General features: G+C 41.1%; 1 protein-coding gene across 1 annotated transcript in view; it reads left to right on the plus strand.

The window, feature by feature from the left end:
- The first annotated feature begins 683 nt into the window (after window positions 1–683).
- Window positions 684–13933, plus strand: part of UBAC2 (UBA domain containing 2) — an 85617-nt gene continuing 72367 nt past the window's right edge. Inside the window, exons 1-4 of the mRNA XM_062487817.1 lie at window positions 684–801; window positions 9449–9576; window positions 12608–12727; window positions 13164–13270. Coding sequence (XP_062343801.1) covers window positions 771–801; window positions 9449–9576; window positions 12608–12727; window positions 13164–13270 — 386 coding nt within the window. The 5' untranslated portion in view covers window positions 684–770. The remainder of the gene's footprint in view (window positions 802–9448; window positions 9577–12607; window positions 12728–13163; window positions 13271–13933) is intronic.

Raw genomic sequence — 13933 nt, forward strand, 5'->3', positions numbered from 1 at the left:
ATGTGCCATTAGAGCTCGTGGTGGTCTGCTCGATGTGGTCCCTTGAGGAGCCTGGGAAGCAACTAATTTGATCCTAAACCAGATCCTAAACCTTCATTTGGCCACCGGAAAAGCTCTCCAGACTCTGCGGTCTGTACTGACTTTGTCTCCATTAGCTGTAATGTAGTAGTAATTAGTAATGACAGCTTACCCACGGCTCCTAATGAGACATCTACCTGCCGGGCTCCCAAAATTAGGGTGAGCCTCGAGGGTCAGAGTTTTCCAAAGGGTAAGGAGTCAGGCTTCCTCGAGGCACCTACAAATTTAAAATTTAAATTGTGTTCAATCACGGAATCAGAGGATAGTTAGGGCTGGCAGAGGCTTTCGGAGGTCGTTTTGTCCAACCCCCCTGCCAAAGCAAGGTCACCTGGAGCAGGTGACACAGGAACGTGTCCAGGTGGGTTTTGAACGTGTCCAGAGAGGGAGACCCCACGTCCTCCCTGGGCAGCCGGTCCCGGTGCTCTGCCACTCTCAGCGGAAAGCAGTTCTTTCCATTTCCGAAGACAGGAGTAATTACAGGTAACACACTCGCACCGAAGCCCGCCCGGCGGGCCCGGCAGGGGGCGCCGCCCGGTCGCCTGGCGGCGGCGTTTGGCCCAACGCGGCCGCCTTAGCCCTCCCCAGCCCCGGCCCCGGCCCCGGCCCCGGCCCGCCGCGGCTCCTCAGGGGCTGCCCGACCTCGGGGGCTCCGCCAGCCGCGCCCGCCGGCCGGGCCGGGCCGGGCCGCTGCCATGTTCACCAGCACCGGCTCCAACGGGTTCTGTGAGTACCGGCCCCGCCGCGGTCCGGGGAGGGCGGCGGCCAGGGGTGGGAGCGCGGGCGGCGCTGCCGCCGCCGGCCCCGGGGGAACCGCTTCGGCTTCGGTCCCCTCTTGGCTAGACTTTTAAACTGCGTGACGGCGGGAGGAGCCGCGAGCGTGTCTGTGTATGTGTCTGCATGTCCGTGTGTGTTTGCCTGTGTGTGTCTGCGTCTCTCTCTGTGTTTATATATATTTGCATACATCGATATAGACCTCCATGCCAAGATACGTATCAGAAAAGAGCAAAAAAAAAAAAAATCCTCTTTTCTTAATGTGAAAATAAACTTAAGTTTTAAAAACCTAAATCAAATTTGAAATGTAAAGTATTAAACCTGATAAGGCAAACGTAGGGACTAACGTGCCCCTAGCTCTGCTTAGCTTTATGTTTATGCTCAGCACATGTAAATACTTTCATGTCCCGGTGCTACCTGAACTGACTTCACTGGTGTCTAGGGTTGGCTCTGAGCCTGTTTACAGGACACAGACTCTGCAGCGTCTGGAAGCAGCAGTGAGGAGCTGACCTGGCTGCGATGTGGACTTGGGCACCACAGTCCTAAGAGCAGGCGAGGACAAATGATAAGTGAAGGCTTTGCTGACTAACTGCGTGCTCCATACGGGGGTGGGGGTGTCCGTCTGCTGGAGGGCAGGCTGGCTCTGCAGAGGTATCCGAACAGGCTGGATCAATGGGCCGATACCCAACAGTGTGAGGTTCAGAAAGGTCAAGCACCGGGACCTGCACTTGGGTCACAACCACCCCAGGCAGCACTAGAGCTCTGGAGAAGAGTGGCTGGAAAACTGCTCGGAGGAAAGTGTCCTGGTGCTGGTTGACAGCCAGCCGAATATGAGCCAAGAAGGCCAATGGCAGCCTGGCCTGTCAGCAGTAGTATGGCCAGCAGGACCAGGGCAGTGTTTGTTCCTCTGTACTCAGCCCTGATGAGGCCATACCTCGAATACTGTGTCCAGTTCTGTGCTCCTCAATTTAGGAAGGCTGCCTCCCAATTGGAGGGCTGTAACATATCCAGAGAAGGGCAGTGGAGCTGTTGAAGCATATGAAATGCATGTCCTATGAGGAGTGGGTGAGGGAGCTGGGTTTGTTTTGTCTGGAGAAGAGGAGATTCAGGGGTGATCTTATCACTCCATACAAATGTATGTAACCAGTAACAGGACAAGAGGACTTAGCCTCAAGCTGTACCAGGGGAGGTTCAGGTTGGACATTGGGAGGAATTTCTTCAGGAAGAGATAATTAGATATTGGAATGGGCTGCCAGAGGAGGTGGTGGAGTCACCATCCCTGGAGGTGTTAAAGAAAAGACTGGAATGTACCACTCAGTGCCATGGTCTTGTCAACAAGATGGTATTTGGTCACAGGTTGCACTTGATCTCAGAGATCTTTTGCAGCTTAATTGCTTCTTCGGTTCTGTGAAATCCATTTGAGTGTAAAAGCACCCTCTGACTAGGGGGAGGTAATTCTGGCATTTAAAAAGGGGTGTTAGTTGTAGCTGTATTTTATATGAGGAATCCAAAGAAGGGAAGAGGGTTTTTTTCAGATAATACTGTACCTTGATTTGAAGCTCCTGATTTTTCATCTCTCCCCATGCCCCACAAATAGATACTGTAAAGGGACTTTTCAATGGCATTTGTCTGTGTATAATTCTGTGAGAAAGAATGTAGGAGGAAAACTATCCTTGTTAGACTGAACGGGTGGAATGTCGTGGTCAGTATTTATAAGTTTACAAGTTTTCCAGGTTTGTTCCATTAGAAGGATGAGTGGGAAATGGTCGTAAGAAACATATTTGTGGTAGGGAAAAAAAACCTAGACAATATCTCATTGGAGATGAGAAGGAAAATCATAGAATCATAGAATATCCTGATCTGTAAAATACTCACAAGGGTTATCGAGTACAACTTCTAGCCCTGCACAGGACAGCCCAAGAGTCATATTGTGTGCTTGAGGGCATTGTCCAAATGCTTCTTGAACTCTGGCAGGCTGGAGCTGTGATTGCTTCATTGTGGAGCCTGTTCCAGTGGCTGGTCACTCTCTAGGTAAAGCACCTTTCTAGCCTAAACCTTCCCTGACACAGCTTCGTACACAGTGTTGTACTTTTTTTTTCCTTCTCAAAAATGAATACAGCATACATTCTTACTGAGCTTACCTGTAGACCTGAAGTGGGTTTTTAAAATAAGATTTGGCTGGTGCAAATGACAAACTCCAGTAGAGGCATAGATTTAGGTGCAGTGACATATGCTCACCTAGGGCACAACTGTGTCAGGTTCAGGTGTCCCTGTGCCCTCTGTTTCTGTGTGTGTAGCAGAAGTTGCTCAGTAGCAGCAGGTGTGTGGAATTCTGTCATTGATGCACAGAATCTGATGGTTCAGGTAGTTAATGAATTGGTGCCTGATATTGCACCAGGGAGCTGTACGTATGTGTTCTGCCCCTGGAGCATGGGAACCTCTGGCAGAAGGCGGTGCCAGTGGGTAAATGGGAGCTGTGTCAGTGACCCTGAATAAAGTAAGTGGACACCTGGTTCAGCAGCAATAACTGATTGTGCCAGGTCACACTGAAGGCTCCTGCAGCCTGCTGTGACCTCTCTGACAGACTAATTAACATCTATAATGTGGGATGAGAAGATATAAATGTAAAAATAAACATACCTGGTACATGGTACAACCGTGAGATAGGGAAGCCAGGAAACAAAGGACACCACCTTTTAAAAGGACAAAGACAGTTTGCCCTTGCTGTGGAAAACTGTTTTTGTTATCTGGAATATTGGAGGAGCTGGTATGCTCTGGACTAAAGAGCTGGTTGCTGTGGGTACTAGTAGGAGACACAGCACAGACATATGCAAATGGCTTATCAGAACACTAACCCAGTTGAGCTGACTTGTCAAAGAGCATTGCGGAGTGCTCAGGGGGCATCCTGGCACAGCTGGCTTTAGGTGTGCTGGAGAGGTGAGCTGTGGTGCCAGACCCAGGCTGGTTGCTTGTTTTGCGTTCTGCTGGCCTCTACAGTCCCCTGAACAATGCTGCTGAAACACTTGAGCAGTTCTGCAAAGTGTTTTCACTCAGTGTGTGAATGGCCTGGCTGTTTGCTTTACTGTAGTGCTGAGTAGTTTGCCAAGAGGCTGCATCCCAGGAGCAAAGTATGATACACAGGAAGGCTTTCCATTTTAACATACAAAGGCCTTACCAACAGTTTAAACCAGTTTGACCAACACAAAACCTTTCTGCAGACTCTGTAATATCTCCTCCCAATGTTCTTTATGCTGTTTATGTACCACACAGGAGTCTAGTAGGGAAGCCTGTAAAGAGTTAGTCATTATTAAGGTAAAATTTGAGTCTATCTTTTAAAGCATATACACTTGTTACATCTGGAAAGTATTTGACTACTTTGACTACTGCACACAAGCTATTCTGTGTAGTAGGAACGAGGAGACTCCTTTGAACTCACTAGTGCTTCTTAGGCTTTTACCTCTGTGAACCTTGTAGTGCAGTGCTAGCAATTTGTTAAAGATCCCCAAGGCAAGAAGGGATCTTTGTGTTCCTCTGCTTGCATAACTGGCAGAACTTAACTCTGTTGTGCAGAGGCGTTGGGAAAATAATAAAGCTATGTAAATTAATGCTTTGTGGTATGACTGAAAGAAAAATGATGCATGTACTGAATACATAAGACTTTTGTGCATAACAGTATTATGCAGTACAGTACTGTATGGGAAAGCAAATTAGCTTGTACATCAGCATGCCACAGTGCAGCCTGGTTAGCTTGAGCCCTGGGAGCAGCATAGCATTGAAGGCCACAAAACTGTGGCTATTCTGCTTCTGCAGAGCTAGCTCGTTTCATTTTAAGCTTGTGTGGGGATTGCCACATGGTCTTGTGATGTAGCCAAACCTGAAATTTCTGACAGTGTATACTGAAAGTAGTATGGTAACATGGTTCTCTGGTTGGAAGGAAGAAATGTTTGCTGAATGGGGTGTGTATTTTTGTTATTTTCTACCTGATTCAGTTTTTATTTCAAGTGTTGCTTTTAGAAACAAAGGTTTTCTTTCTTTTTTTCCCCTTTTTGCATCTCCTTTTTTTTTTGATAGTTTGTGATTTAGTCTACACCTAGCAGTTTTCTAGACACTAAATGTATAGAAAAGTGGTTTGATTACAGTCTCACCTGCGCCTTTAAAAATAGATTTAAAGCGTGATCACAGGTTTCTGTATTAACTTTATTAAAATTAATATTATTCACCTCTCAGCTTCTGGATTGAATTTAGAAGCATTTGGTGTTAAACTATTCCTGCAGTGACACTCTTACTGTTTTCACTTGCAAAAAAATATCACTGCTGGCTGGTGAGCCCACTGCATGTTCTTGGATAGGTCTTGGAATACAATATGTTCATATCTGCATGGTGGTTTAATGCAGGAAAAACAATCACCCAAAATGCAGATTCTATAAGTGTGTTTGGGAAGTACTGTGCATTCAGATCAGTATCAGTTATGGTTCACTTCACAGATCCTGTGTATAAGCATTTAGCAACTGGTTTGTGGGTATTTTGTGCCACTATAGTAGCCCCCAGAAGTTAATTGCCTGTTTGAAAGTGATGTGCCTGCCTTAGAGCAGCTGGGTTTTGGAAAGTAGTGGATGATAGTGGAAAAAAGACTTGCTACGCAGCGTGTTTTGTCTGCAGCTGTGGTGTAAGCACAGTGGGGATCCCCGCAGAAATTGCCCTCAGCTTATCTGAGCTTCTGCAGCCACTGTTCATCAGCTGGCTCATCACTTCACATCAACTGGCAATGAGGGCCTCTCCCAAGTCAACACTGGAGTCCTGAGCCTGGAATAGCAGTCCAGGGGGCGAAGTTGTTCCTGCAAGAGCTCTTCTGCAATAGTAGCTGGTTCTGGCTGCCTGTTTTGCTCTGCCCATCTGCTCTCTCTTCACCTGTAAGTAGTGAACAGGCAGGGACAGGAAATAATTTCAAAAACTGTAGCTGTTGCTGTAGCTGTGGCTTCTCATTCTGGCCATTAGTGCAGCGATGATTTCTGAAGCTGCAACTCCGACAGTTGTGCCATAGATCTCCCCCTCTGTTTGTGACAGATGGACACTTGTGTCCTTCACTCTCTGTACTTTAAAAGAGGCACTGGCAACCAGCGGAGTAGTAGCGTGTGGAAGAAGAGGATCCCTGGGCTTTGTAATAAGTGCAGGAATGGAATGTGGAGGCTTAGAAGACGTTTTCTCATTTATGTCACATTTTAGGACCAAATTCGCATTGCACAGTTGGTAGCGTGAGGGTTGGGACACTTGCCCATGAGATTATGAGGGCAGTTTTGGGGGAAAACTTTTCCCTTGCACCAAGAGGAACCAAAGATCAGTAGCGGAAGCCAATTCCTTGCTCTTCATTATAGCTTGGGCATATTCTGCTGGTTATTAACAAAATTTCTCTGTGTACTTAGGTGAGCACTCAGTAGATGTGTTGCAGCACCAGCGCTATAACAACAGTGCCTGTTGTTTGAAAGAAATGCCACTTGAGGAGCACTTTGGGATTGCAAATTTATTCCAAGATCTTTGAAGACAGTATTTGATATATTTTAACTTTCAAGGTCAAAATGAGTGTTTATCCTTTCATTCCTCTTTCTCTATGTGGTATGAAGACAGTGTGTTTTCTCTTTTTTGTGCACATTTGCATTGGTGCTGCCAGCAGACTGCTGCCCTGATAGGTTTCTGGTAACTATTTCCATTTCACACATGGTTGCACATTCTTTGGATTAGAATTCCGCTTTCTAAATTTTACCTCTGCATTGCAGGTAAGGAATTTGACTTGGATGTCAGAATGCCTAATTGTGCAAAATCTGACATTGTTTGTCATTTTTGGTCTGACATGGTTGAGGCATTCCACAGCAGTGGGAAGGTTGCTCCTTCCCTGTGACCTCACAGCAGTCCTTGAGAAGAATCTATATGCTGTTGAGGGTTAAAGCAAACTGCTCTACTGTGCAGTGAAAGACTTGTAAGAAGAATTTCAAGAGGATGCATTATTATATTTTTCAAGTTCACCAGACAAGAATAAACTTCTCAACCATGATGACATTATGAGAAGCTGGACAGTAGAAGTTTCCATCACTCATGAGATGTTGCCTGTGGATAGCAGTCAGATTCATGGGTTAGTTGCTTCTGTGGTTTTTCTCTTGATGACAAGTCTAGTAATAAGTACTTTTCCCCTGTATCAGGATTTAAAGTGTGTAAGCTGAAAGCTAAAAGGAGGCTCTTAATAAAAATGTGTGTTCACACTTGTGGAGGAAACTGGTTCTGTTGGTTGGTTATTTTTGTAAGCATTCAAATTTGGAATTAATTTGATAGGAGAAAGTATTTCAAGTGTATATTACCTGTAATGTAAAAATGATCTAACAATAAAAAAATTGCAGTAAAATCTACATGTTAAACCTGTATAGAAAAATACAGTCATGGTGGGATATCTGGAGACTTTGTTGTCATGTGTCTCTGTGGTAATGTGATCCTTATGTAAAAAGTTTTATAGGATGAATTAGTTCTTGTGAAAATTTCATAAAATTCATGAAATAATATAAATGCATTTGATAGTAAAATAATTTTAACAAACTTTGGTTCAGAAATGTTTACTGCTCTATTGCAATTTTTCTGAATTAAGCTGTACTTCCTAGTATCAAAAAACTGTACCCTGATTATAAAATTTACCTTTTCACATTAAGAAATGTTAATTTAACTAAGTTAACTGAGGGAGCATTGCTTGAGGTTTCAAATGAATATGTGTGTGCATTGTCTGCGTAGTAGCTTCCAGGAAGCTCCAGCTTCTTTTTTCTCCCCAGTGTTGTACAGACCTCTGATGGTATAGATGGTTTCGAAAAGCCCAACTGAATCAGAGGAATGAATAATTTAAAAAATGGATGTCTAAAGAATATTGCCTTTATTTTTGGAGAGAAAAAAACAAAAAAACCCCAAAGAAAGGGGATTGAAATGTGGACAATTTTCTTGCTTTAAAAAAAAACCAGTCAGCTAGACTTTCTGCCTGGGTGCCTCATACAATCATAAAAGTAGAGCTTACATTTAGCACAGTAACATCAACTTGTGTCAATCCAAGTCACTGCCTAATTTCTATAAAAGGATGGTTCTTCAAGGCCATGCTTGCTTAAATGGAAACTGCATGTTTAAATAATGTACTCAGAAGTTATGGGTGTGGACTAAATTAATAGTTTTAAGTACAAGTTTTCATTATGATACACATAGAGATGTTTTTCTTCCCATGGTGAACATCAGAAGACTGCAGACTTCAAGGTGGTGAATAACTAACAGTGTCCATCAAAGTCGTTCTTGATGTCATCAATTAATACATGGATGAGGATCATGGCTAAGCTATGTAGCAAGAGCCATATTTTCGATTGGAGTGGGATTATGCCATAATTAAAATCTTTTCTTTGGTGCCATCTGCTTTTTCAAGCAATTCACTGTTCTGGTGCGCAGCAGATGTTGAAAAAATTGTTCATGGTATTTACTTTAATCTGGACAGGTAGTAAATGTTTGTTCTATTACACTGTTTCATGCAGTTTTGTGCCTTCTGTGCTCTTGTTCTTTACTGTCCATTAGTACTTTTAAAGCAATCTCATTGCTTCTTTTATTATATTAAGAAGAATGACAGCAGAGCTATGGATTTTGTAGTACCCTGCAAGAACAGTTGTCTGAAAATGAATGGATTCTGTGCCATAGGTGAGGTGTTTTGAAAGGAAGTAAATGTGATTCAGGTTGCATATGTGAAAAGGGGAAAAGCCATAGAACAGATAATATTTCACAGTCTCTGTGTTGGCTGGAGTTGTTAGGCAAGAGTTTGTGTTTCATTGCATCAGCTGCACCAACAGGTTAGGGTGAACTGCTGGTTATGCTCCTGCTGAATATTCTACTTGGCAGATTTTGTAAATGTGAAATGTATATTGCAGATTTTGTTGGGTTTTGCTTGCTTTCTTCTGAGTGTCCTTTCTGAAGGTCATGCCCCTAGAGGGAAAGAAATTCTGATTTCACAAACATCCTGATCTAGTAATTTCTTTATGAATAATTGTCATGATTGAATGGAAGGAAGATAAATTTCATGTGAATTGACTTAGATATGTTTCCTTGAATGGTGGGTCTAAGTGCAGTGGTGAAAAAGTCTTATTTATTCAGATGGTTCCTGCTTCATGGCCTCTAAGAAAAAGCTAGTCTTAAACAGAAGTATTTAACTAGATATGCATGTATGTTTTGCTAGAAAAAAGAGTGATTATTTTATTTCCTGAAATGTGATTGAGCCCTAGGAGGGCAGTATAGGAGGACATGACCTCTGTAGGTGCATAGAACTTAGGTTTAATTGTAGCCAATTTCATGCGACAATGTTGGAAACAAATTGTCTGGTTAATATTTAACTGTCAGTAATATCTCTAAACATTTCCTTTGATTAGTGTGTTCTTCCTATCTATTCTCAAGTTTTTGAGAACTTGGGAAGTTGTTGAGCTAAAAAGTCACGGCAATGTCACTGTTACTATGTTTTCCAGTCACCTGTTTAAACATGTCACTTTTTGAATGTGAAAAGCTTCTCTCTAAAATGGTTTGGTTGTTTATTTGTTTTGTCTTTAAGATAAAGCGCCTTTGTCAAAGAGTTTGTTACTAGTCCCAAGTGCCATCTCCATTCTATTGACTCTGCTCTTCCAACACTATCAGAAGTTCTTTGTCTACAACCTACAAGCTGTAAAAGAGGATTTTCAGGTAAGTGTCTGTTCACTTTGTGTGAAAAGAGACTGCAAACTGTGGTCTTCTATGCATTTTCCCTCCACGGTCTGTTTGTTTCTTTCCCTTTGTTCACTGCTGTAGACCAGCTTGGTCTTAATTTTTTTTATGTCACCCCAGTATGCTACTTTTGGAAAACATGAGAAAAACTTATCTGAAACAATCAACATAGCTTTTCTCTTAATTTTCTTGTCTGGGAAATTACTTGGTTTGTGTCTTTTTTTCCTTTCAGGCATTGGTTTTGGAAACTTGCTGTGAGTGAAGTGTGACTTAACACTTCTAATGATACAAGTATTTTGATACGAATGCCAGTATTTTATTGCACCTAATTTTTGAGGCTGAAGAGGGCTATTTTGATTAGGCATACTGATTATAAATTATTTCTTTTAACAGTGGAGGCCGTAACTTTCATTCTCTAACTAACTGTTGTAGTTGTGGAAAACTAAACTTTGCCTGTTGAATAGAACTGCTGCTTCTATAGTGAAAATTCCAGATGATGGGGGAGTTTGTTTTGCTCTTCAGTAATCAGCTGAATTGGTTAATTTCTCACTGGTTCCTGTTTCAAACTAAGATACTCTATCTTTTAGGTATTGTATCTTATAAGGTTTTATTTTAAATTTAATTAAGAATTCTATAGTATCAGCTCTAAATGTTGAAACAATGCACTGAAAAGTGATTAGGTAAGTTCTGTGGGTATTTGTTTTGAGATGTTTTTAAATTTTTTGAAGTGGCAAACTACTGCTCAATAGAGAAGGGTCAGCAAATGCCTCTGTGTTTATCTTACCCCACAGATTTTTCAGTTGCATCAAACAAAAGGTATGTAATCGAATTAATGTCTCTGAGGATGCCAGCTGTAGCCTGTAAACTTTAGAAGATTATTAGACCTAGCTAGTGATACTCTGGACTATTGCACTCCCTGTAATCTTTCTTGTCAAGAACAAGAGCTTTATTGTAATAATAAATTACAGCTTTGCATGAGGACTACTTGTATTTTCAGTGTCTTGCTGATGCTGTGCAGTGAAAATACATAAATGATGTCTGCCTTTTAAAAATGTTACAGCCAAGTGTTTGGGGAGGGGAATGAAAAACTCTGAGAAACTATTCAAACTATGTTTGATCTGCTGAAAAACAGTAGTAGCTGCATTTTATGCAAAGAAAACATCTCTACTGTATCTTAACCGTAAACACTTGCAAGTACCTGTAAAAGCTATGATGTTCTTATTGTGGTGCTTTGGGGAATTTGTGAGTTTGTATTTTTTATTTCATTAGATTGTTTCACTTATTGCCACAGCCAATGGAGCAAGCTATACTCTGTATCACTGAGCACCTCTGAGATCAGAGAGAGCAGATTGTTTAACTCCTGTCTGGTGCTGATATTCAAATAAGAACTCTTGAAATAATTTGTTTAGAAAAAACTCACCTGCAAGGATGTGTTCAATGGAAAGGAATTTTTTCTGGAGCTGAACAAACATTTTGGATGTTGGATTTTAACCCTTCTTAAAGCTGGTAGAGAGCACATGAATTAAAGTGAATGGTTGAAGAAGAGTACATTTGATTTGGAATGCAAAATATGTGCTGTCCAAAACTAAAAGATCCTTGTCTCCATACAGAGGGCCCTTGAGAGCAGTGAAGAGGTTGTGTGTAACATCTTTATTACATCGTATCTATGTATTTTTTAAGCTGGCTAAAGCAAAGAGCAGTAAGGCTAGAAACCTTTCATAGTCTGTAGGAGGGCTGCTCAGTTAGTGTGTGTCATGAAATACTCAGCTGCAAGGTCATAGCCCTGCCAATCTGGACTTCAGGAGGGGTGGTACTCAGGCTAGGATTTAGAATGGGGCATGTTGACATGGGATAGTGAGACTGGTGAGTGAAGTGGATTGGGGCCAACACTGTTTAGTGTCTTCATTCATAACTTGGACGGTAGGACACAGCATTCTCTCAACAAACCTGTGGGTGATGTAAAACTTGGATCTGTAGTTGTTACACCTGTTAGTTCTGCAGCCTTTTGGAGCGGGAGAAAAGGGTCAGTAGGAACCTTAGTTCAGCAAAGGCAAATGCAAACTCCTGCATCAGAGAGGAGTAACACCATGCACCAGTACAGGCTGTGGGGTGAGCAGCTAGAAATTATTTTACAGGAAAAGCCCTGAGGGTCCTGGTGGAAGCTTAAATTGAACATGAGCCAGCAATGCAGCATTGGGAGTAAGAAGCCAAACATCATCCTGGGCTGCATTAGGAAGAGCCTCACAAGGAGGCCTCATCTCTTGTAAGTCTCAGTGAGAGCAGTCTGAAGTGTTGTCCCTTGTGCTGGGCTCCTGAGTGCAAAATTGATCTTGACGTGTTGCAGACAGTCCAGTGGAGGGCCACCAGGCTGGAGCATTTGGTGGTGTGAGTAGAAGCTGATTGTTTTAAGCTGGGGAAGAGAAGATTTAGGGTAGATCTTAGCAGTGTGTGTAAATACCTAACATGAGAAAGCAAAAAAGGCAGAGCCAGGCCCAGTGAAAGGACAAGAAGCAATTGGGCATGAACTGAAATACAAGAAATTCCATTTAAATAAAAAGGTTTTTACTGCAAGACTGGTGGAACAGAGGAGCACTTCCCATCCTTTGAGATATTCAAGACTGGACATGGCCCTGAGCAAGCCCATCTGATTAGACCTTCTTAGAACAGTTACACTGTACTAGTTTGTATCTAGAGGTTGCTTCAAAAATATTTTTTGTAATTCTAAATTCACTAGGGTTGTGATTTACATTTTTATTTGTAAATGTAAACTAGGAACCTGAAAGTGTGTTTAATTTCAATTGTTTATTTATTTTAACAGTTTGATATCTGCCTTATAATATTTTAAAGAGACTTCTTGAACTCTCCATAACATTCTACTCTGTATTTCCCTCCTCAACTGAGCTGCATTTCTGTTATCTGACTCTAGTATTGCATTCCCTCCGAGCACAAATTCTGTAAAGAATTTACTTGAAGGAGAAGTGGCTTAACATGATGATTATTAACCTTCCAGATTTGGAGACTTGTATGTGGAAGAACTATATGTCTTGATTTGAAAGACACATTCTGCAGCAGTCTGCTCATCTACAACTTCAGAATATTTGAAAGAAGATATGGAAGCAGAAAATTTTCAGTAAGTTCCAGTTCTGAGGGTTTTTTAATAGAAATTTTTCCATACAGTTTAGTCTTGTACTCTTGGATGAATACTGCAGTTTTATTTCTAGCATGTTGTGTAGAAATATATGTTAAAGGGTTTGAAAGATAATGTGATTTTAATGAATTTAAGTTTATATTGATAATATCTTGCAGTCAGTGGATTATTCTAATTGCTGTTAGCAGCTGTATCAGTTGTAAGATATCAGACACATCAAATTTAATTTTGGAAACAATTTTACTCTTGATTCTTCAGTATCTAGACAAGTAGACCTGGACTTACGTTGTGTTAAAGATTGAATTTGTCTTAATTGAATTAGTATAGAGGTTTTCTTTTTTTTTCTTATATTTAGAGGTATATTAGAACCTTATTTTGAAACTGTTGAATTGATTCAAATTAACCTTTTTCTTTCCAGTCTTTTTTACTGGGTGCTTGGATGCTCTCAGCTTTGTTTGATCTTCTCCTTGTAGAAATCACTCAGTATATATTTGGCATCACCATCAACAGTTTGCCTTCTGGTTTGTAAGTAGCTTCTAATGAATTGTATTTTAGATATGGTTTCAAGGGATTGTTTTCTGAAGATTTTATTTTTAAAAGCCTTTCTTCATGTAATACTTCAAATTAATTTAATCCTCTTTTGCACTGAAGTGTAAAGGTTCTTGGCACAACTATTGAAATTTCAAACATTTATTTCTTAGCTATGATTTGTGTTTAAGTTATGATTTATCCATACAATGATTAGTTTCCAATCTGTTAGTCTCATTTCCTCTGTTAACATTATTGCAACATGGCTTTCAGCACACAAATTATTGCTGTATTTGTTCAGTCTAAATTGTTTGGATCCATTCAATTTGTAAAAACTAGAATCAGGTTGTGCTGATTTCTTTCTTAAATCAGAAATGCAACAGAACTCTAAGTCATGTGCTTTACATTCACTTTTAAATGCATATGCATTTCATATTGATATTTTTTATGTTTTTCAAAAACTGAGTGCCAGAGTTTGTTACTTCATTTTGTGCTTGTAACTGAAGTTCTTACAGCTTTAAGGTGTTCAGTTTAGCATAACCTATGTTTGAGATTTCTGCACTTCATAAAAGTTATTCATATTACAGTAGAACTATAGAGCTTGCAACCCTTTGTGGTTAAGCTTTTGGTAGGTGAGATCACAGAGACTTGAGTTTCCAT

Source organism: Cinclus cinclus, chromosome 2 (genome assembly GCF_963662255.1).
Source record: "Cinclus cinclus chromosome 2, bCinCin1.1, whole genome shotgun sequence".
In the NCBI taxonomy this organism is placed as follows: Eukaryota; Metazoa; Chordata; class Aves; order Passeriformes; family Cinclidae; genus Cinclus; species Cinclus cinclus.